This window comes from Bidens hawaiensis, unplaced genomic scaffold, assembly GCF_021521415.1.
Source record: "Bidens hawaiensis isolate Kalapana, Puna unplaced genomic scaffold, B.hawaiensis_p1.1 tig00020443_1, whole genome shotgun sequence".
Classification (NCBI taxonomy): Eukaryota; Viridiplantae; Streptophyta; class Magnoliopsida; order Asterales; family Asteraceae; genus Bidens; species Bidens hawaiensis.
The window spans coordinates 55,066-75,849 of record NW_027493122.1 but is presented as its reverse complement, the minus strand read 5'-3'; the positions used below and the strand labels follow the sequence as shown (position 1 = coordinate 75,849).

General features: G+C 36.5%; 2 protein-coding genes and 1 pseudogene across 3 annotated transcripts; 1 reads left to right on the top strand and 2 right to left on the bottom strand.

Moving 5' to 3' along the window:
* The first annotated feature begins 2,276 nt into the window (after positions 1-2,276).
* Positions 2,277-6,782, top strand: LOC143560763 (E3 ubiquitin-protein ligase UPL5 pseudogene; annotated as a pseudogene). The gene is made up of 3 exons (XR_013140184.1): positions 2,277-3,948; positions 5,652-6,241; positions 6,311-6,782. The product of XR_013140184.1 is annotated as an E3 ubiquitin-protein ligase UPL5 pseudogene (transcript).
* Positions 6,783-8,027: 1,245 nt separating this feature from the next.
* Positions 8,028-10,030, bottom strand: LOC143560762 (uncharacterized). The gene is made up of 2 exons (XM_077048987.1): positions 10,017-10,030; positions 8,028-8,994 (listed from the first exon to the last, which is right to left on the bottom strand). The coding sequence occupies exons 1-2, from the start codon at positions 10,028-10,030 to the stop codon at positions 8,028-8,030; spliced, it is 981 nt and encodes a 326-aa protein (XP_076905102.1).
* LOC143560750 (uncharacterized) lies at positions 8,889-19,039 on the bottom strand. The gene is made up of 15 exons (XM_077048978.1): positions 18,934-19,039; positions 13,325-13,402; positions 12,231-12,367; positions 12,055-12,139; positions 11,879-11,981; positions 11,708-11,792; positions 11,527-11,607; positions 11,043-11,446; positions 10,875-10,956; positions 10,620-10,796; positions 10,478-10,531; positions 10,295-10,386; positions 10,157-10,222; positions 10,017-10,063; positions 8,889-8,994 (listed from the first exon to the last, which is right to left on the bottom strand). The coding sequence occupies exons 1-13, from the start codon at positions 19,037-19,039 to the stop codon at positions 10,189-10,191; spliced, it is 1,518 nt and encodes a 505-aa protein (XP_076905093.1). The 3' UTR covers positions 8,889-8,994; positions 10,017-10,063; positions 10,157-10,188.
* Between the last annotated feature and the right edge of the window lie 1,745 nt (positions 19,040-20,784).

The following is a 20,784-nucleotide window of genomic DNA, read 5'->3' as shown; positions in this document are numbered from 1 at the left end:
TCGAATCGTATTGTTCTTCCGATCAAAACCCTAAAACATCATATTGAAACTCGGAAAAAACACTTAACGGCGTTAAGTGTTTTCTAACGGGTGTCCATTGAGACACAAATAGTTGAAAGTTGGAACCTCTGATAGTGATTTTTAAAATTAGGATTATTATCGACCAATACTTAAAAAATAGAATTATTTATTTTCAGTTTGTCTAATAATAATAAAAACATACAAGGCTTTTGTTGCCTTCATCTACTTCTTTACTTGCTTGAGCAAAATCAAACCTCCTCATTGTCTCCTTCTAAATAGAGAGCATAGTCGTCTTTGCTTAAGTTGCCTACTTCCATTACACTAAATCTTTATTGCTATAGTCTAGTCTTAAATCTTTAATGATTACAACCCACAAATTAAATTAAGTAACCTTTTGATGTTTGCTTTCTTTTTTAAGAACAATATATCGATCAAATAACTAAAACCTTTTATCTTTCTCAGGCGATGAAGAAATTAGTCGGTTAAAGATCTTCAAGTAAAAAATGGGAAAAACCAATCTAACATTTGAAGAAATTTTTTCTCAAATGTTGCTCTATGACGCCAAACTTCAGTGGTTGCTTCAATTAAATCAAGTAAATTTACACATTCATCAAATAAATTGAATTCGAGTTTATCAGTAATTGCTTCACTCTTTTGAAATTTGCTATGATCAGTAGTTTGCTTTCGTTTTTAACAACATATATATCAAATAACTCAACCTTTTTATCTTTCTTAGGTGACGAAGGAATTAATCGGTTAGAGATCTTCAAGTAAAAATGGAGAAACCAATCTAACATTTAAAGAAATTTTTTCTGAAATGTTTCCCGATGACCCTAAAGTTCAGTGGTTGCTTCAATTAAATCAGGTAAATTTTCACAATCATCAAATAAAATGAATTCAAGTTTATCAGTAAAGTCTACGTGTTATTTATTCTTGATTCAACCCTAAAGGATTCCTTAATTTTATAAGAAGGGGGGAGAACCTGCAAAGTGATTGTGTGATTTGGAATTCACTTAGCGTATCTCACTCTCTAGGCCGTGATATGTTCCATCAATAGGGCTGTAGCGGACTTAACCAAACCATACGAGAACTTGTTCGTGTTCATCCGTTAAGTTTTTGTCGAACAAACGGACCGTTCACGAACACCTTAACGAACGAAAATTCGTGCCCGTGTCCGTTCATTAAAGAATTAAATTTTTCCATGTCTGTTTGTGTCCGCTCGTTAGTATTATAAATGGGCGGTAACGAGCACTAATGGACAACCGAACACTAATGAGCACTAATGGACTAACAAACACTAATGGATACTAATGAACGTTAATTGACAAACAAACATAAACATATCATATACTTGACATAAACACTAATGAACATTACACCACATGATATCCAAAAAATACTTAACACTTATCATAGTAACCAAACACATAATCATATCAAAATAACGTTTTGGCATTCAAAATCCACAAACTTCTAGTGTTTCACGAGAAACAAGCGTCAAATTCTTCATTCTTCAAGGAATTTAAACATACACGAAACTATTAAACGGACGGTATCAGACGGGCGTTATCGGACGCTCACGGACACTATTGAACAAACACAACCTCTGTCCGTGTTTGCCCGTTAAGCTTACCGAACAAATTTTTTTCCATGTCTGGTTCGTTTATTAAACGGACGAACATAAACGAACAGACTGCCGGACGTCCGGTCCGCTTACAGCACTAGCCATCACGTACGTACTCTTCCGCATAGCTATCACTACCAAATGCTACCACCGCCACCCCCATCACCACAACATAAACATAAAATAATAATTCATTTTATTCTCATGGATTAATAAAAAAAAATTGATAAAACCCAACCCTAAACCCGGAACCATAGAAAAACTCTCCCCTCTCTTGTAGACTCTAATTACTATTACTCCACACCCTCTACTCTACTCTCTCTCTCTTAACTAAAACCCACCCACCAGTTCGTTCGTTGAGTCCTTAATGTTTTATGTTCTTCTTCTTCTTCTTAGGATTTGATTATCCTCTGAATCGATCACCGTCTCAATGAGTCTCCTTTTCGATGAATTTGATTATGATTATGATTATGATTCCATCCAACAACGCATCAAACGCAAGCTCGATGATTACGTCGACGATGACCTCTCTTCTTCTTCCTCAGTCAGGATGAGAAAAGATAATAATAATATTAATAATAATAATAATAATATTAATAACCCTAATCCCAATTCATCTACTTCTTCAATTGATGATGATAATAATAATAATAATAATAATAATAATAATAATAATAATAATAATAATAATAATAATAATCAAAACTCTAGTTTATCCTCTCACTTCCAACCTAAGGCTTCTAATCCCAATTCCACCCAAAACCCTAGTGTTTCATCACACCCAAATCGCATCTATTTCTTCGTTAAAACCATCTCTCATGGCAAAACCCTTGTGTTACACGGCAACCCGGATGACACAATCAAGTCTGTCCACGAAAAGATCCATGCCGCCACCGGGATACCAGTCATCGAACAACGCCTCCTCTACGCCGGGAAACAGCTCCAGTGGGAGCACAGTCTTCATCACTGTAGGATCACTAATGACTCCGGGTTGGTGTTGGTCGCTCGGATGCGCAGCACGGGCCATCCCCAGGCCTGGCAGGTGATTGACGACTTGGTTTCGATCGTTTGCAGGATGTGTAATGGCGAACGAGCTGGGCTTGGGTTGATTAAATCGAAATTGACTGACTTTTTGAATATGATGCCGACGACGGAAGGGGTTGACCATCACGCTGCACCGTATTTGAATGTGTTTCTCTCGTCGTCGGCGCCTGCGGCGCTGGTGATGCTCTACGTGTCGCCGGGTTACGGGAATAAGAAATGCGCGCAGGACGCGATTCAGCATTTTATTAAGTCGTTGCCGGTGGTTTTGTACTCGGAGTTTGCGCCTGTCGTGTTGGAGTTTTGTAAGTTGCTTGCGAGAGCGGCGTCTCGTGATGACCCGTTGTATAGACTGTGTCGGACTAGTTTAGGGTCGATGGTGGAGTACGCTAAGTTGGGTAGGAATTCGAAGGTTTATGAGTCCGGTTGTTATAAGAAGGTGGTGATTGCAGTTCAGGAGATGTTTCCGTTTGTGGTTGAGCTCGCGACTAAGTTGTCGGATGATTTGGTTTCGAGTATGGAGTCTGTTGTGAATTTGGGGCCTTCGCAGAGTGACGTGAATGATTTCGGGGCGTTTGTGCGGCCTCTAAGAAACGAGATCGTTGACCAGGTGGCGTATGGGAATCTGATACCGTTGCGTTACAACCATACTCCTTGGTATAGTGATGAAGTTAGCTGTCTTTATACCATCTTTCTTGATCATTTAGCGAAACTGCAATTGTGTCTCAACAAAGTTGAGGACTTTATCAAGGCGCGGAAAGAGAAAGGAGACGGTGGGTGGGATCAGTACCTTTGTATCTTACGGGAGTTGCATAGTATCGCGGTGTTATATCAAGGTGGAGAAGACAAGTTTTGGATGAGTTTGAAGGGTAACAGGGGTTCGTTATGTTATCTGATTGTTCGATATGCTAAAAGAGGAGACGATTATAAATGGATTCTTGAGCGTAAGGAGCTCACGGACTTTGAATCGAGGCGTCATTTGGTTATGATGTTGCTTCCAGAGGTGAAGGATGAGTATGAGGAGCTTCATGAGATGCTTATTGACCGTTCGCAGTTGTTGGCTGAGTCTTTTGAATATATTGTAGGAGCGGAGCCTGGAACGTTGCGTAGTGGATTATTTATGGAGTTTAAAAACGAGGAAGCTACTGGACCTGGTGTGTTACGGGAATGGTTTTTCTTGGTGTGTCAAGCTATATTTAATCCTCAAAATGCTCTGTTTGTTGCGTGCCCCAACGATCGAAGAAGATTCTTTCCTAATCCTGGTAAGTTTGGTATAGCGTTGATCTGTGTTCTCGTATATGGTTATGCAAGTATTAAATTTGTATGTGTCTGATTAAATATTACTACAAGTACTAGGACATGAATAGACAAGTGTAGTGTAATCAAGAGTAGCAGAAGTAATAGTCAGTAACGAGTTTGTTGCACATAGACGTAAAGGAAAAGGTCTGCTAACACAACGCGCGCCTGAGTCCATTTAAAAAAATCGTTTTTTTTCTCTTTTATTTGTGTAAGCTGCTGCTTTTCTTTCTCTTTTTTGCATTAGGATCACAATTGTTGGCTAAGAATTTGGATGTCCAACGTATTGTCTAGTGAGCTTATTACTATTTGTTACACCTAGGGCTGTCATTTTTAACTGTAACCCAAACCCGAACAAGTACTTGATTAGTCTGAAACTCGAACCCGACCTTCAGTTAAATGGTTCGGTTAACGGGTTGGTTTTTTGTTTTTTGCGTTAACCCAAAAAACCCAAATTAGGTGTAAAATTACTGGGCATTTCATGTACCGGGCACTGCAAATTGCATTTTTACTGTTAAATTTGACTTACATTAAAGCTCTGTTTTTTCACAACTCCTGAACAGAAATATGTTGGCTTTCTATGACCTATTTGCATTTCTAACAGTCCTCTAGCTTTGCTAATGATAAGCTTTACAAAACATGAGTCACTTGATTTTATACATATTATATATGACTAAACTTAAAACACCACGGTTTTACAGTAAACATACATAACATGATTTTATAAACATATAATATTAAATCAAGATTTACAAAATTTTTAGCATTGGACTTTTTCTTTAATTTTAGGGGTGTGCGTGGTGCAGTTCGGTCCGGTTTTTGACTAAAACCGAACCAAAAACCAAACTTTCGGTTTTATGATTTTTTAAAACCGTTTGGTTTTGGTTTTGGATGCGGTTTTTTTCGGTTTTGCTAATCGAGCCAAAACTTTTTAGGCCAAAAAAAACTTGACCCAAGATAATGAAATTGGGCATGATATTTTTTTTCTTTAATCTAATGATTAATAGAATATTCAATATTTGAATTTCAAATATTAAAAGCTAATAAAAGATACATTTAAAATTAAAATTCAAAATCAAAACTAAAAGTGTCAGTATCATTAGTTTTAACCATATGTAGAAACAAAATATATTTGTTATTAACCATATGTTAAAACTTAAAACTAAACAACTAGTCATTGTCAGAGTTCGTTTTAATGGTTACAATTAAGATATTATGGCTATTTCGATTTTTTGGTTATTTCGATTTGGTTCGGTTTTTTCGATTCGTAACAAAATACAAAACCGAACCAAAACCAATATTTCGGTTTTTTCTAATGTTCAAAACCGATCCTCTGGTTTCTAATTCGGTTTGGTTTTTTTGGTTTTGGTTTTGTGCACGCCCCTATTTAAATGTACTTGTTCAGAAACCCGATAAACCCGACCCGACAAAATTGTAACCCGAACCTGATGTACCGAATAAATATTTCGGTCGGTTATCGGTTATAGTTTAAAGTTTTTGAAACCTGATTATCCCAACTCATTTACAACTAGGGCTGTCATTTTTTAACCGTAAACTGCACAACATGGCTTGAGAGGCTCGACTCCCGATGATCAGAAACACCTCATCCTGTTAGTGTAGTATCTTATTCTCCAACTCCATTAATTATTGGTTATGTTTGATGTTGCAGCATCTAAGGTGGACCCGATGCACCTCAAGTATTTTAAATTTGCTGGAAGAATAATAGCCCTAGCCTTGATGCATAAAATGCAAGTTGGCATAGTATTCGATCAGGCATTCTTCTTGCAGTTGGGCGGGTTAGATGTGTGTTTGGAAGACATAAAGGATGCTGATCCATACCTGTACAGTAGCTGCAAACAGATATTGGACATGAATGCTAATGCAGTGGACGATGACGCCCTTGGTCTAACATTTGTTTGGGAGGCTGAAGAACTGGGATCCATGAAAGTTTTAGAGCTTCTACCCGATGGCAGAAACATTAGCGTGAATAGCAGTAACAGGAAGGAGTACGTTGATCTTCTGATCAAGCATCGGTTTGTGACATCCGTTTCCGAGCAGGCAACTCATTTCGCTAGAGGATTTGCAGATATCGTTACAAACGAAGAAATCCGCAAGCTATGCTTTAAAAGCTTAGAACTTCAAGATCTTGACGGGATGCTGCACGGAAGTGAAAGTCCTATCTCTGTTGACGATTGGAAGGCGCATACAGAATACAATGGCTATGTAGACACAGATCCTCAAATACAATGGTTCTGGAAGGTAAGTCAACTTGTTCGTTTTGGTTAAATAATCGTGTTGGATTTGCAGTTAATAAGTTAAGCGGTGCAGATTGTTGGTGAAATGACAGCAGAGCAAAGAAAGGTTCTGCTGTTCTTTTGGACGTCGGTGAAGTATCTACCTGTGGAGGGTTTTGGTGGTTTGGCTTCAAGGCTTTACATTTACAAGTCGGGCGAGAACAGCTTTGACCATCTGCCGTCTTCGCACACCTGCTTCTACCGCATCTGTTTACCGGCTTACCCGTCAATGGAGGTCATGCAGCAACGCCTAAACATCATCACTCAAGAACATGTGGGCTGCAGCTTTGGAACATGGTGACAGACGAACACAGCAACAGTTTTGTCACTTATTTGTAAAGATTTAGGGGTGCTAAATTGTCTATCGTGAAGGAAAAGGGTGACGTTAGGTCTGTTAATATATATATGTACGTAGCGGGTATATATATAATAAATAAATAAAAAGGCAGTTGATTTTTATTTTGGTTTTTGGTTTTTGGTTACAGTAACAGTTTGCATCTTTGAAACTAGTTAATTGAAGAAAGGTGGTTTTGCATTTTAAACAGTAGGTTGAGTGATGATTGATCTTTTTGGTTACAATCCTGTTTATGCTTAACAGACCGGGCTGGTCTGGTGGGTTCGGGTGACAAATTAAATATGTCGAGTTAAAACGGGTAAAATAAGTGTCTTGTTTGGTTTGTGTATAAACACGTGTTAACCGAAATGGAGTCGGGTTGAAATTGTTTGCCGGATGGTGGCGGTGGAATGCTATTGAATAATGACAGTGGTTGATGCAGACTTGCAGTACCTGTTAAGGCTTTACTTAATGTTAGATTTTTCCAAGACTAAATATTTGCACATTGTGGGATTTGTTTTTTTTTCTAACTTAAAATGTTTATAATAGTTACCTTTTTTAATCAATAGAACCAAATTGACCAATTAACTAAGTTTAGGTGGCCCAAATAACACCATATACAATTAGTTTTTACCCAAATCAACCTATTTAAAAAAAATTCACAATTGTCACCTATAGTAATGTTTAAACAATTTGGTCATGTGTTTGTTTTTTAAACCTGTAACTTTCTAAGGCTATGCATGAAGGGGCTACAAATTAAAACGAATTGCTACACGTGGCACCCAGTCAGCAAGGGGTGAAAATTTGTTTCTGGGGTGTAATAGTATAGGGGCTACAAATAGTATCACACACACAGTAATATAATAATAATAATAAAACCAAAACTCCTTCCGACGACAACCCTCCCGTCCCCGCCCCATTTCACCAGGGGGGGGGGGGTGTTCCCCCCCAAAATCGCCCCAGTCGCCCCACCAAAATCGCCCACCACGTTAAGCCTAAGGGAATGAGTTCTTATGTTTCAAGATTCACCACTAACCAATCTTCATTCTTCAGCAAATGTGAGAAAGATTCATACTGTAATACCATGAACCAGGTCCAAATCAACCAAAACCATAATGACACATTAGATAGAATACACTAACTAAGCTAAAGCACTTGCAAAACAGATATAATTATATAATTAAACATGGTTAATGTATAGCTTCCTTCACCTTCTTGCTAAAGTTATGGTCCCACACCGATAATATGTTTCCTGCAAACAAAATGAATACTCAAAAACTTAGTGCAACAGAATCCAATGGCTTAGTCACGAAGATCGTTGACAAGTCAGCCCATCCTTTTAACATGATATTAGTTTCTTTCGATGCTAAATGTATTCGGCTATATACACAAAGACGAAGTGGAAAACTCCGTGAATCTATACAGGTAGCGTTGACAGTAGAAACTCGGGCTGCAACCTTTGCAGCAGTATCCCACAAAACGGACACAACGGTTTTGACAATATTATCTCACCATTCTTGTGCAAAGATGGAGGAGGGTATCTGACCAATGTAAAAAGCGTCTCGGGGGGCAAATTCGAGACTCGTCTGTTACAAGACACGCAAAACCACGATGGAGTAAGCGGGCACACAACCATAGAAACCGCACATCTAGTCAGTTTATGCTTCTCGTCTCTCTCACAATATGCAACTTCTGTGTCCTCAAATGGCACCCCTGCTGAACAGTAGCTACAACGCTCCTCGTTTTCTGCTAGATATCTTTTCTCGGTCTTTTTAACTTTAGAAGCAAGACGTTTCACGTAATCTTTAACCGTATTGTCATTTTTCACGACCCACAGTCTCATTTGTGCCAATCCGGCATGCTCCCAACCACCGTTTAGTGTAGCAGAAAAACTACAACCGACAAGCCTTTCTCGAATATGTTTTTCACACATTTCAAGAAGCTTAATCCATAGTCCCGGTTCCTCCTTATCAGATGCATGTTCTTCGTCATTCAACTTGACTTCTTTAAGTACAACATGCCTAGTAACAACATTAAGTAGATGCAGCTGGCGCGAAGTCAAGTCCGAGAGACACGCAACGACACGTGGCAAAACGTTTCCAACAGAAGGATCACACTCAACCCCGAGACTCGACATCTGCCACGTGACCAGTAATTGCTTTACGTAGTTAGCTTCAGATTTTGAGAAAGTGGATAATGCTGATATAATGTCCCATATAACTAAAGGCTTATCAAGATGACGTTTATACTGATTTAAAGACCATAGTATGTTATGTCCCCAGTTAACTAAATCCGTGTTAGGAAAACCAGGGAAATTTTCATCCATGGCATCTTGAAGCTTTTGCCCGCCGATCCAGAAGAACTCAACAACAGCCTTCTGTTGCCTGCATTAAAAATTACCACAAACGATCAAAACCAAGAAGCGTTTTTTATTATTTAATTTTTCAAAAAGGGATGTGATCCTCATACACCACCCCCACATGTCTACACGGGCCGTGTAGGTCTATACGGGTCGTATAGGGTACAAATTACTAACATGGGACAAAAAAAACAGTTTTTTGCAGCCTATACGACCGTATAGACCTATACGAGGCATATAGGCATTAAATGACTCGTATTGCTCCCTGAAAAACCATAAAACCTATACGGTCGTATAGGGCTATACGACCGTATAGAAAACATCTGTAGAAAAATTCAAACTGCCTTTTGACCACTGTTAATCGCTGCCGGAAAAAGACTATACAAGCCTATACGAGCCGTATAGTGCTATACGACCCGTATAGACTATTGCGTATGGACTATTATAAAGTGTAACATAATATAATCTTAAATGAATGTTCTTCGGATACAATTACAAATTACTTAACTAAGCGTGTTATGTAAATATTAATAGACAATTTATTTTATTCTAAAATACCATATCATTCAACTTTTCAATATAAAACATAATTCTATATAAGTGAAACGACACATTAAAGGGTCGAAACGAAAAACGACTAAAATTGATAAAAAAAAATATGGTGCGACTAAGATAATATCTGGATGATGGCTACGTATGATGTTAAAGTCATAAATCACATATATTAAATATATGGTCATAAAATTTTTTTTTAAAAATTTGTCTATACATGAAGCCTACAATATGATGTTAAAGTCATAAATCACATATATTAAATATACGGTCATTAAAAAATATTTCAAAAAAATTGTCTATACGACTAGTATAGACTTATAGGACCCGTATATGGCTATACGAGGCACTATAAACGATGACCGACAACATCAGACACAAACTGACATGATTCGGGTGCTATACGACCGTATAGCCCTATACGAGCCGTATAGGGAAAAAAATGGTGTGTGAGGATCCTAAGCCTTCAAAAATGCATTGTAGCATTAGACTTACCTTGCCTGATACATTGGATTTAACAGATTAGCATCAAATACTCGAACCTGCAAAATTCGGAAAAAAAAAAAATCCAATTTAAGAATATATCTAGAAGTAACTGAACTTATTTAACAGATTTACAAAAGAATGAATCGTACGACAGCAATCGCAAGATTGGCAGGGGATATTGCTATGCCAAAACAGGCATCCGACACATTAGGAACCTGCAAAAAAAAAGATTATTTTGAGACAACAAAAAATGCAACAAATAAAGAAGAGAGTCGATGATATCATACATCGTTGGACATCTTAACACCGAGAATATTTGAAGGTAAAGGCACTTCATGAAGCGAATTTCCTTTATGATCCAACTACGCAAAGAATCATCCTGTCACGACCGAAAAAAAAGGAAAAAAAAGCGCATAAGTTTTACTGTGAACAAAGTTATCAATGGAAGATGAAATACAGACTACGAGTACCTGGCTACAGCTGTACAAACATTTTCCATCATAAGCCCAAGCCAAACCTGTAACCTGATTCATCGATCATCACCAACAGAAGAATGTTATAAACTTTGTGCACATTAATCACTATTATTAGAAGTAAGTCGTGGAAGCTTACAATTTGGTCATGTGCATAATGTGAACCAGATACATCAAACGTTCCTATCGACGTATCATAAGTCAATATTTCCACAGATCCAGAACCTTTGCCAACCGCCAATAGTATCTTGTGTGGGGAAGAGTCTGGAACGAGAAGTGAGAGTACAGACGAAGGCCCCGGCCCAACGTTTAATGGCTATTTACATTTAAAAAAAATCTAAATCAATAAAACTCCTATGAAAAAAATGGAATTCGACTAGTACAAAACACTGACCTCCTTTAACAGAGAAAACGAAACATGCTCGTCTTCATTGGACTTTAGCAGGTCATCGGTGTATCCCCGCCACAGTTTCACACTGAAATCAACAAAAACATAATAATATGTAAATTTTGGCTACCCGCTACCGAACGCTTAACAGTAAATACTTAAATATCAACTCACCTGCCATCAGAGGATCCTGTAGCTAACAGAAGCTGAGGCGATCCATCAGAAACAAACTTTGAGAAACTGATTGATGTGATCCAAGAACTATGGGCCTCGATGACACCTATGAGTGATGCAACAGGAGGATCGTTTCCTTGTGTGATGGAGAAGCATTGCGGTTCATGGACTCTCCAAAACGAAACCATTCCACTTTTGGCACCTACAGCAAGTATACAACATCTTCTTCCCGACTTACTATCGAGCATCGGGGACCAACAAACAAAAAGGGATGAAAGCAATGCACTACGAGAAGCATACTGCTCTGCGCTTATTAAACGAACTTTACTTTGTCTTCTGTCTTTGCTTTTTATTCTTACGGAAGTTATCGGCTCATAGTCACTATCCTCTTGCTCTAAACCAGCCTGGCTAGATTATTGACTAAACATCATTGCGACAACAAAATAAGATACCAAGTTATCGCATATATTATAAGTCAACTTACATTTTCTCGAGAAGGAATGTTGGCCTCGTTGTATCCGACTTTTGCAAAATAAGTAAGTAGCATTTCAGATATATTCATAACCTATATAAAGAAAAAACACATTTTTCAATACTTTATAATTTATATCAACTGTTATGTACATTATAACAACTTAGGACACGCCAGTGAAGAAAATGTGTACCTCTACCCACGCTGAAGAAAATTCACAAAATGGAGATCGGTAGACCTTAACTACCCCTTTAGTGGTGCAAACAGCAAGCAAACACCTATACAGAAATAACTTAAAAAGGTTAAACCTTTTAAGCTATAAGTCACTTTTACACTGCTAATGGATTCGAATATTCGATCATACCCTCCATTAGGAGCCAATCCAAGCGGAGACCAAGATATTGAGCGTATAAAAGCATGCACGTCATGAGACAAACACGTAGGCAAAATACAACCAGCAGCCAAATCTGTGAACATTCCACATCATATAAGGTTCAAAAATGATAATAATATTATTAGATTAGCGTAATAAAAACGCACCTTCTTTGTTTATAACACCAATCGGAAAAGGCTGGCTATCAGGAATTGTGATTAAACCTTTAGGTCCAAATAATTTGGCAGGATTCTGCCAAGTGATGAATATGAAAAGTTCAAAGTTTTAGGCTTCGAGCTATAATAGTAACTAACAGTAACACGATAGTAAATGACAACATTACCATGATAGTAACACATTGTCCAGAGGCGACTGCAACCAAGTTTTCTTCAGACCATGCAACCGCATTTGAACACATAGGTGAAGATACAAGTGCCGCTGCCTGGAACCTTGAGGCCATCACTGTGCTAAAACAAGAACCTGCGTACACAAACATAACGCATAGTTTAATCCCGACACGTACACTAAGAGAATAATCTGTAACGCCAATTTACAAGCAAAATAGTGTAAAAATTCTACTACAACTATGATAGATCAAAAACAATATAAATCAAACAGATAAAATCCTCAAATACAAAAATAAAAATCTATTATTGCATTAAAATTTTAAATATTGTTTTTAAATAATCTCTTAACTTAAATATATGTCTTGTATAAGTAAATCAATTTTTAGAGACAAAGTTTAATTTAATGAAAGGAAAAGGAATTAGAAGAAAAAGGAGAAGAAAATATGTAAGTTTATTCGTGTCCCCGAGTTTAATGGAAAAGAAAAGAAAATTGCAATTTTACTAACATAACCTTGTAGTAAAATTAGTATAGAAAATACATGAGATAGCATTTGTTGGCCTGCTCTTCTCGTTAACAAAATTTAGTCAAACAAACAACAACAAAACTTGAATTAGGGTCAATGTATATCATTAATTGGTAACTACTCTTGATGGTCCTAAGAATGAATGAGTGGTTTAAATCTTCATTAAGGTGCGGTTTTGTCGAAAAACCGTTGAAAATTGAAACCGACTCGCATTTCGAATGTGTATTATGGCTTAGTTCATAGAAATTTTCTTTTTTTAATAAATAAAAATGTTTAATTAATAAAAAGGATCCAATTACAATATAAAGACAGATAAGCGATCCTACCGAAAACAAAGTTAACGTTCTTCGGCGTCGAGTTGCTGAACTCTTTTCAGAAACGTAGAAATTCAAATCAAACCAGCCAAATCAATATGTTCCAAATTCAAAGTAGCATTTTGTGTATGATGGTTAGATACTATATGTATAAGAGTTGTTTTTTTAGCAATGAAGAATAATATTATATTAAATAGAAACCCATATGTGTCGTGTTAAGACTAGCTAGCTACAAACAAAAAAGAAACTTACCAAGCAGCTGACAACAGTAAACGACTGACGGTGTTATTGCAGTGGCCGGCGGTGTTGCAGGGGTTAGATGTGGGTTCCCTGATAATAAAATAAATATAATATTCATTTGTTATTACTATTATTGTTTATATGCATTTGATGTAAAGGGGTATCTTGTTAATTTGACTATATTGTTACTTGTTAGTAAAAGGGCTGTTCACAAATCGAACCGAACCTAATGCAAGCATGCTCATATTTGGTTTAGTTTGTAACCGAGCCGAACCAAGCGGCTTGAATTTAAAGAAACGAGCGATATGTTTCTGCTTGAACTTGGTTTGGTTTTAAATCGAGCGGCTTGGTTTTGCTTGGTTTCGTACAAAATTTTCAATTTTAAAATTCTAAAACTCCAAAATATCTTTAATTCAAAACTTTCAACTGCAAAAATGTATAGAGTTTCAACTCTAAAATGTCTTACACTCAAAGTTAGCAATAAAAAAACATGATAAGTTCAGCGAAGATATATGGTGGATATTTTCTCCTAACAATAGAATAGATCATATATCAAGTGTAACGAGAACCAGTAGCTAGTTTTTCAAATGTGTAATCGAAGTACTGAATGACAGAATGACTTGAAAATTTATGGAAAAGTGGAATTGTAAAAGTATTGAACAAGTGGCCTATGGTTTAAAATTAATCTTTGAAGTAACACAAAAGTAGAAAATTAAGAAATCCTTAAAATTTTGTATATTTTTATATAAATACATATTATATATAAATTTTAAACTAAAAAAATAATTCGAGCAAAACAAACCGTACCGAACAGAGCGAAGCTTTGCTCGTGCTTGGTTTGTTTTCAAATCGAACCGATCCGATCGGATCATTTCCAAATCAAGCGGAAATCGAACGGGCATTTTTCGAGCGATTTTCGAGCGAGCGACGAACGGGTGTCGAGCGGCAAGCAGTTTGGACAGCCCTAGTTAGTAAGGGTATTCTGGTTATTTTCATAGTAGCTTAAAAGAATTAATTGATGGACGGAGTTTACACTATGTTATATTAGACTGAGATTGTTATTGTTAACTAAACTAAAATTTAGGATTGTCATCGTAGGATTATTATTATTGGGCAAAGGTTGATGGTTTGAGACAATTTATGGCAATATGTGGTGTAGTTGATTAATAGTTACTTACTAGATGTTATTGACCAGTTGTATTTTGTCAAAACCCAATAGATTTCTGACGGGTGTTGGGTCGGGAATATCCAACAGGTATTTTTAATGAACTAATAGGTTTACCCAAAACCTAACGGGTTTGGGACTAACTTTAATAACCAGGCATGGGTTTGGAAGACCCTAAACCCGACTCATTGTCAATTTGTTATCCCTAGTTAAGGGAACATTTTTTATCACGTCATTATCACTCTTTTTAGTCAAAAACATGTGTAATGGATAATATTCTTTGAATTATTATCACTTCAAGACACATATGGGCTTTAGTGTAAAAGGTCAATGCCCTTATAATGGCCCCATTACGTATGGCCTAAAATGAAAAGGTAAAATATACGTAATATGAAATATTGAAATATTAACCTATATAACAATTTTACTATTTGGTACGGTTTTATGTGGTTAGATCTCGATATAAACCATAAACTAAACCGCTCGCTAAGGTTTTAAAACTTTTAAAACGAACAACTGAAAGTAAAAAAAAAAACTAAATCAACCGTAAAACCAGACAAATGACCTGTTTCACAATTTCATACCAAGCCGTGAGCACCCTTATCTAGCACCCCCTAAATATATTCATTCATTTATTATTATTTTGTTTATATTTATTTGATGTAAGGGGTATCTTGGTAATTTGCCTACATATTATTTTTAGTAAGGGTATTCTGGTCATTTTAATAGTAACTTAAAAGAAATAACTGACGGACGGAGTTAACACTCTGTAAGATTAGACTAAGATAGTTATTGGTAACGAAACTAAATATTTGGATTGTCACCGGTCATATTGTTAGTCGGGATCAAACTAATTCGTTTATTTGTGTACCGTTTTGAGATTATAACGTTAGTTTAATATGTATCATGGTACGGTTTTATATTTACATATGTAAATGAACGAAAACTTACGCGTATATTAGACTGTGTGTATTGTGTAGTGGATGAAGCCCCTATGGTAACGTTATGCGTCATGTGGCGCCACGTTACCATAGGAGCTTTATGGCTAAATGAGTATAATGGATGGAGCCCCTATTAATCATCATCTCTTTATTATTTATATAATTATTATTGATTAAAAATAATAATATAAACCAACCAATCAAAACCTCTTCGCCACCCCCCCCCCCCGCGCGTCTATGGGGCGGTGTTCCCGGCGCTATGCGGACTCCATGGGATTGGATGACGCCCACTACACACGGTCTTATAAACATCTACACACGTGTTGACTTATTATAATTCTCTGAGAAAACTTGTTAGGAAGAAGAGAGAAATATATGAATGAATAAAGAAAATAATTGTAGAGAAATCAATCGAACATAATTATACCATATCTTGTTCACAAGAGACATCATCTTGGTGATAATTTGTCTTCCTTCTAGACTGTATCTAAGAGTGGAGTATTCAAATACTGGAAGGTGCAATTATAAGTGTGTTAGAACTTTGGAAGAAGCAGCTTAAGATTGTGAGTTCTTAAGAAAACGATATCATTTTCTATCATTTAGTTTGTAATAAAATGATTTGTAATAAGTTTGGGATTCTTTATTAGAGCATCTACAACAACAAAATCTAATAACCCGATACATCATCGTCACATGTGATTCCAATTTTTTCTCAAAAAAACTCTACTTTTTTTTTCCAAAAATCAACCTCTACAAACCCAATTAATAAAATATTATATATATATATATATATATATATATATATATGTGTGTGTGTCTCTGAGAGAGAGAGAGAGATATCCACAAACTTAATGCCTATAACGATAGAGTTGGTTTCATACTTGTCTACATGCTGTCACTAGATCAAGACAAGGGATCCAGCCAAGGGGAAAATCCCATTATGTTCCTAAGTCCAAAAAGGACTTTTGACAAAAAAAAAAAAAACAAAAAAACCTTACTAGCTTTTAATACAAATCAAAATCCCATGACTTCTCATTATTTAGACTACTTATAACTTAAAATATAAAAGGCTTTATGACGCCAAACACTTTAACAACTTATTAAGTTGCCCTCTTTAAAAAAAAAGAAAAAAAGGTTATATTCTTAACTAGTAGCAAAGCTCGAAACGTGAGAGGCTCAATACGTGTAGAAAGAAAAATAAAAAGCACATATATAGCCCGTTAGAAATTAAAAAAAGAAAAAAGAAAAAAGAATGCACTCTACAAAGAGAGTTTGTAAGTGTTCATTCTAGTTGGTACCCCCACAAACATTGAACAATAAAGGCATGATAAACACATATATCTAATTGTTGTTACAATTTATTACTTACAAATGATTTACAATATTTTTTGGTATACCTTATATCTTTTGAGTTTGTGTTTATATTTTACCGTAAGTCCATCACTATAACTAAAGGCAAGAGTCAAATATCAAACTTAGGGAAAACGGTTTGAAATCTTTACTGCTTTCATAGTTTGATATATTGTTATTATATTGATTAGCATGATAATTATAACTAATTAGTAATTACTTTAGTTGTTAGCAAAATAGAAAATATCAAACAAAACAAACTAATAGCAAAACGATTGTAAGAGAGAAATACTTCAAGTCCGTGACCGTTTTTACCTTTTCTATGTAACGTAGCCAAAATAATAAACATGTGAAACATGACTAAACATACACACTCTCTTAGGTTGCCTTATGAAATTCTTCAACCTCATGAATTAGGGAAAACTGGAATTATCTTAGGAACTGAAGTTAATTTTCTAGAAATCTCAAGTTTTTTTGAGGATTTCTAACGACTTAAGACTCAAACATTTGATGACTATATACCAATGAAATCAGTTCTGTTTTTAATTCAAGAAAGGGGGTAAATGGGATTCGATGAACTTTAACCTAGACTCAAAAACCTTGAACAATATCTATGATTAGTGTTTTATGTTATAAGAAACTTGCAAATAGTATGTAGAAACTACTTGAAATCATAAAGCTTGTGTGTTGAACCTAAGTTTGTATGTATGGTGGTTTTGTTTGAAAAATTGTTTTATGCACACCAGGTATTGATGAAATGTTGCCATTTATAAAGTTTGATTTAAAAATGTTAATTACATTTGTTAATATATAAACCAAGCTCATCCCATTACCACCCATTTTGGGTATTTGTAGGTGAGAAAAAAGTGTCTCTACATAACAGTACTTAACATTACTTTTCTTTATCACCCAAGCCTCATAACACATAATTTTAATTTACACATTCTCCATCTTGGCACTAGAATTTTTAATCTTTAACAATTAACACCTTAACACACGCCATTAGACTACAATCAATTTGGTAAAAATATAATTAAGTGCTCGTTCCATTACCATGAGGAGTCTATCCTAAACAAACACTAAATAACTAGCAATTAAATAAGACAATATGCACATGTTGCTACAAAAATGGAATGATAAACATAATTTTCTTTAGAACCCCGAATAAACATAAATTTGCCATTCTTTATGGAAAAAAAGTTACTTAAGTCTTTAAAACTTTTATCTAAAGTTTTTTTCCATCAGCCTCTTCAAAACTCACTTCTCTTCCTAGTTAATAGTGAAAGTGTTTGCCAAGTCAAACAAATTGTGAATTATTACATGCCTCATAATACAAGAAATGACACAGGTTCAACTTCTAACTTATACATGCTCAAAATCACATTCATGTTTTGCATCAAGAACTAGGCTTCTCGAACTAGAAAGAGAACACATGTTATGTTTGTTAGTGTTACATGACCGTTTAAATGTTACATTACACGTGTCTATAAATAAAAGCATCCATTTCGCAATGCTCTCAATGGCCCAAGCCTTCATGAGTTAGGGGCACTCTCCTAATGTGTTCATGGTGTGACAAAGTTATTGGTTCAAAAGGATGACACACAACGCATGAAAGATGAATTCATGACAAAACTGTTAGGGTAGATAGAGTCTTCAGAAAGTTAGACATGTCAAAACTGTTCATTATCACAAAAGTTCTTTAAAGATGGTCAAACAATGACTGTGAAAGAAGATCATCTTAAGGCTCCACGCTATGGGCGCCTTTGGGGGTGCAGATGACGCCAAACACCGTAGAGGCGCACAGATGGCTGGTGCGCGGACCGGGGGGGGGGGGGGTGGAACGATTGACACCGTTTTCTCTCTCCATCTCTCACACATACATACATATATACATATATGTATATCGCCCAAGGGGCTTTAAACCACAACGGAGCGTTATAGGTTGGGGCTTCAATGCCCCCACCATAGAGAACAGCCTAAGTGTCCATCAGTCCATGTCTGTGATTCAAGATGATGGGTCAAGAACTTTGTTCCTCAAAGTGTTACATGGCCCATGGGGTAAGATGAGGCCAAGGGAATTACATGCTCTGCTTGAATTTCTATAGAGACAGGAAAGAGAAAAAAAAACAGCTTTTCTAATCACACCAGCGGTGTGGTTAGAACACCGGACCAAACGGCACGTAAAGCAATAAACGTGGCGCATACAACTGAGACAGTCAAATCATGGTCAACGTCAACATCATCATCTACGTCGTCGATCAAATCAGTCATTGTAAACCGCCCCGGTAAGAGGTTTACGCGGCGTTTTGATGTTTTTCTTTAAATTATTTAAAGTAATTTGGAAAAAATATGTCTTTTAATTATTTAATTGTTTTTAGAAATCATGTAATTTTTTTCAGAAATGAGGTGTTGGCTATTCGTTTAAAAAAAATATAAAATGAAATCTACATCTTCATTTTGGTTTTAGTTACACGCAAAACCAAATCCAAGCCGTTGGCTTTTTCTTTTGGTTTGGAATATGCATCTTCTTTGAACTCAATTTTCATAATTTGTGAAAACTTTTATTTCGTTAGATTATTATATTGTTAAAACTAATTCTATGATCATGTTTATCTTTACTGGTTGGTTGGATTTTAATCATTATAACCTTACAATATTAAAAAGTATAATACCATGTCATACAAAATATCAAAGTTCTTAACATACAAAATAGTAATGTTTCATAGAAAAAAACAAAGTAATGTAATAAATATCTACAATACTGTGTCGCCGTCTTCGTCCTCGTCGGTGGAGGCGCCGGCGCCGACCCTTGATGTGCTAGCCTCGTGGTCAAAACGTGGGGGAGGTAACGTGTAATCCTCACCACGCTGTCAGCTGGCCTCCCTCTCCATCATCCAATCGATCTGAAAGTCACCAAGACCGAATTTCTGAACCGATTCAGTGGTTCGACCAATACTCAGTTTTTTCTCCGGCTTGGTGAACATACCCCTTTGGCAATACTGGCAAAATTTCGAACGGGCCGCGTGGTGGTGTCAGGGCATATTTATTTATCCGATTCTTTTGTAGGATCATAAAATTTTGTATGGAAGTCTTCAAGACCGAATTTCTGATCTGATTCGTGGTTCGAACCAGACTCAGTTATTCCTCCGGCTCGATGAACATATCCATTTAGCAATACTGGCAAAATTTCGAACGGGCTGCGGGGTGACGTCAGAGCATAATTATTGATACGATTATTTCGTAGGGTCATAAAATATTGTATTGAAGTTTCTAAGACCGAATTTCTGATCTGATTCGGTGGTTCGACCCATACTCAGTTTTTCCTCCGACACGGTTAACAAACCCATTTGGCAATACTGGCAAAATTTCGAATGGGCCGCGTGGTGGCGTCAGGGCATAATTATTGATCTGATTCTTTCGTAGGGTCACAAAATTTGATATGGAAGTCTTAAAGACCGAATTTCGGATCCGATTCGTGGTTCGATCCATACTCAGTTTTTCCTCCGACTCGGTGAACATACCCCTTTACAATATTGGCAAAATTTCGAACAGGCCGCGTGGTGGCGTCAGGGCATAATTATTGATCCGATTCTTTCATAGGGTCATAAAATTTTATATGGAAATCTTCAAGACCGATTTCTGATCCGATTCAGTGGTTCGACCCATACTCAGTTTTTCCTCCGGCTCGGTGAACATACCCCTATGGCAGTACTGGAAAATTTTTGAACGGGCCGCGTGGTGGCGTCAGGGCATAATTATTGATCCGATTATTTCGTAGGGTCATAAAATTTGGTATGGAAGTCTTAAAGACCGAATTTCTCATCCGATTCGTGGTTCGACCCATACTCAGTTTTTCCTCCGGCTCGGTGAACATACCCCTTAGGCAATACTGGCAAAATTTTGAAGGGGCCGCGGGGTAGCGTCAAGGCATAATTATTGATCCGATTTTTTTGTAGAGTCATAAAAATTTATATGGAAGTCTTTTAAGACCGAATTTCTGATTCGATTTGGTGGTA

Bases quoted from the DNA above. Each gene is read 5' to 3' on its own strand.
- LOC143560750 (XM_077048978.1), bottom strand. From the start codon at position 19,039: ATGACTGATTTGATCGACGACGTAGATGATGATGTTGACGTTGACCAT. The intron at 12,140-12,230 runs GTAATGTTGTCA...ATCACTTGGCAG, and splicing joins GACAATGTGTTACTATCATG to AATCCTGCCAAATTATTTGG. The intron at 10,797-10,874 runs GTCAGTGTTTTG...AAATGTAAATAG, and splicing joins CGTTTTCTCTGTTAAAGGAG to CCATTAAACGTTGGGCCGGG.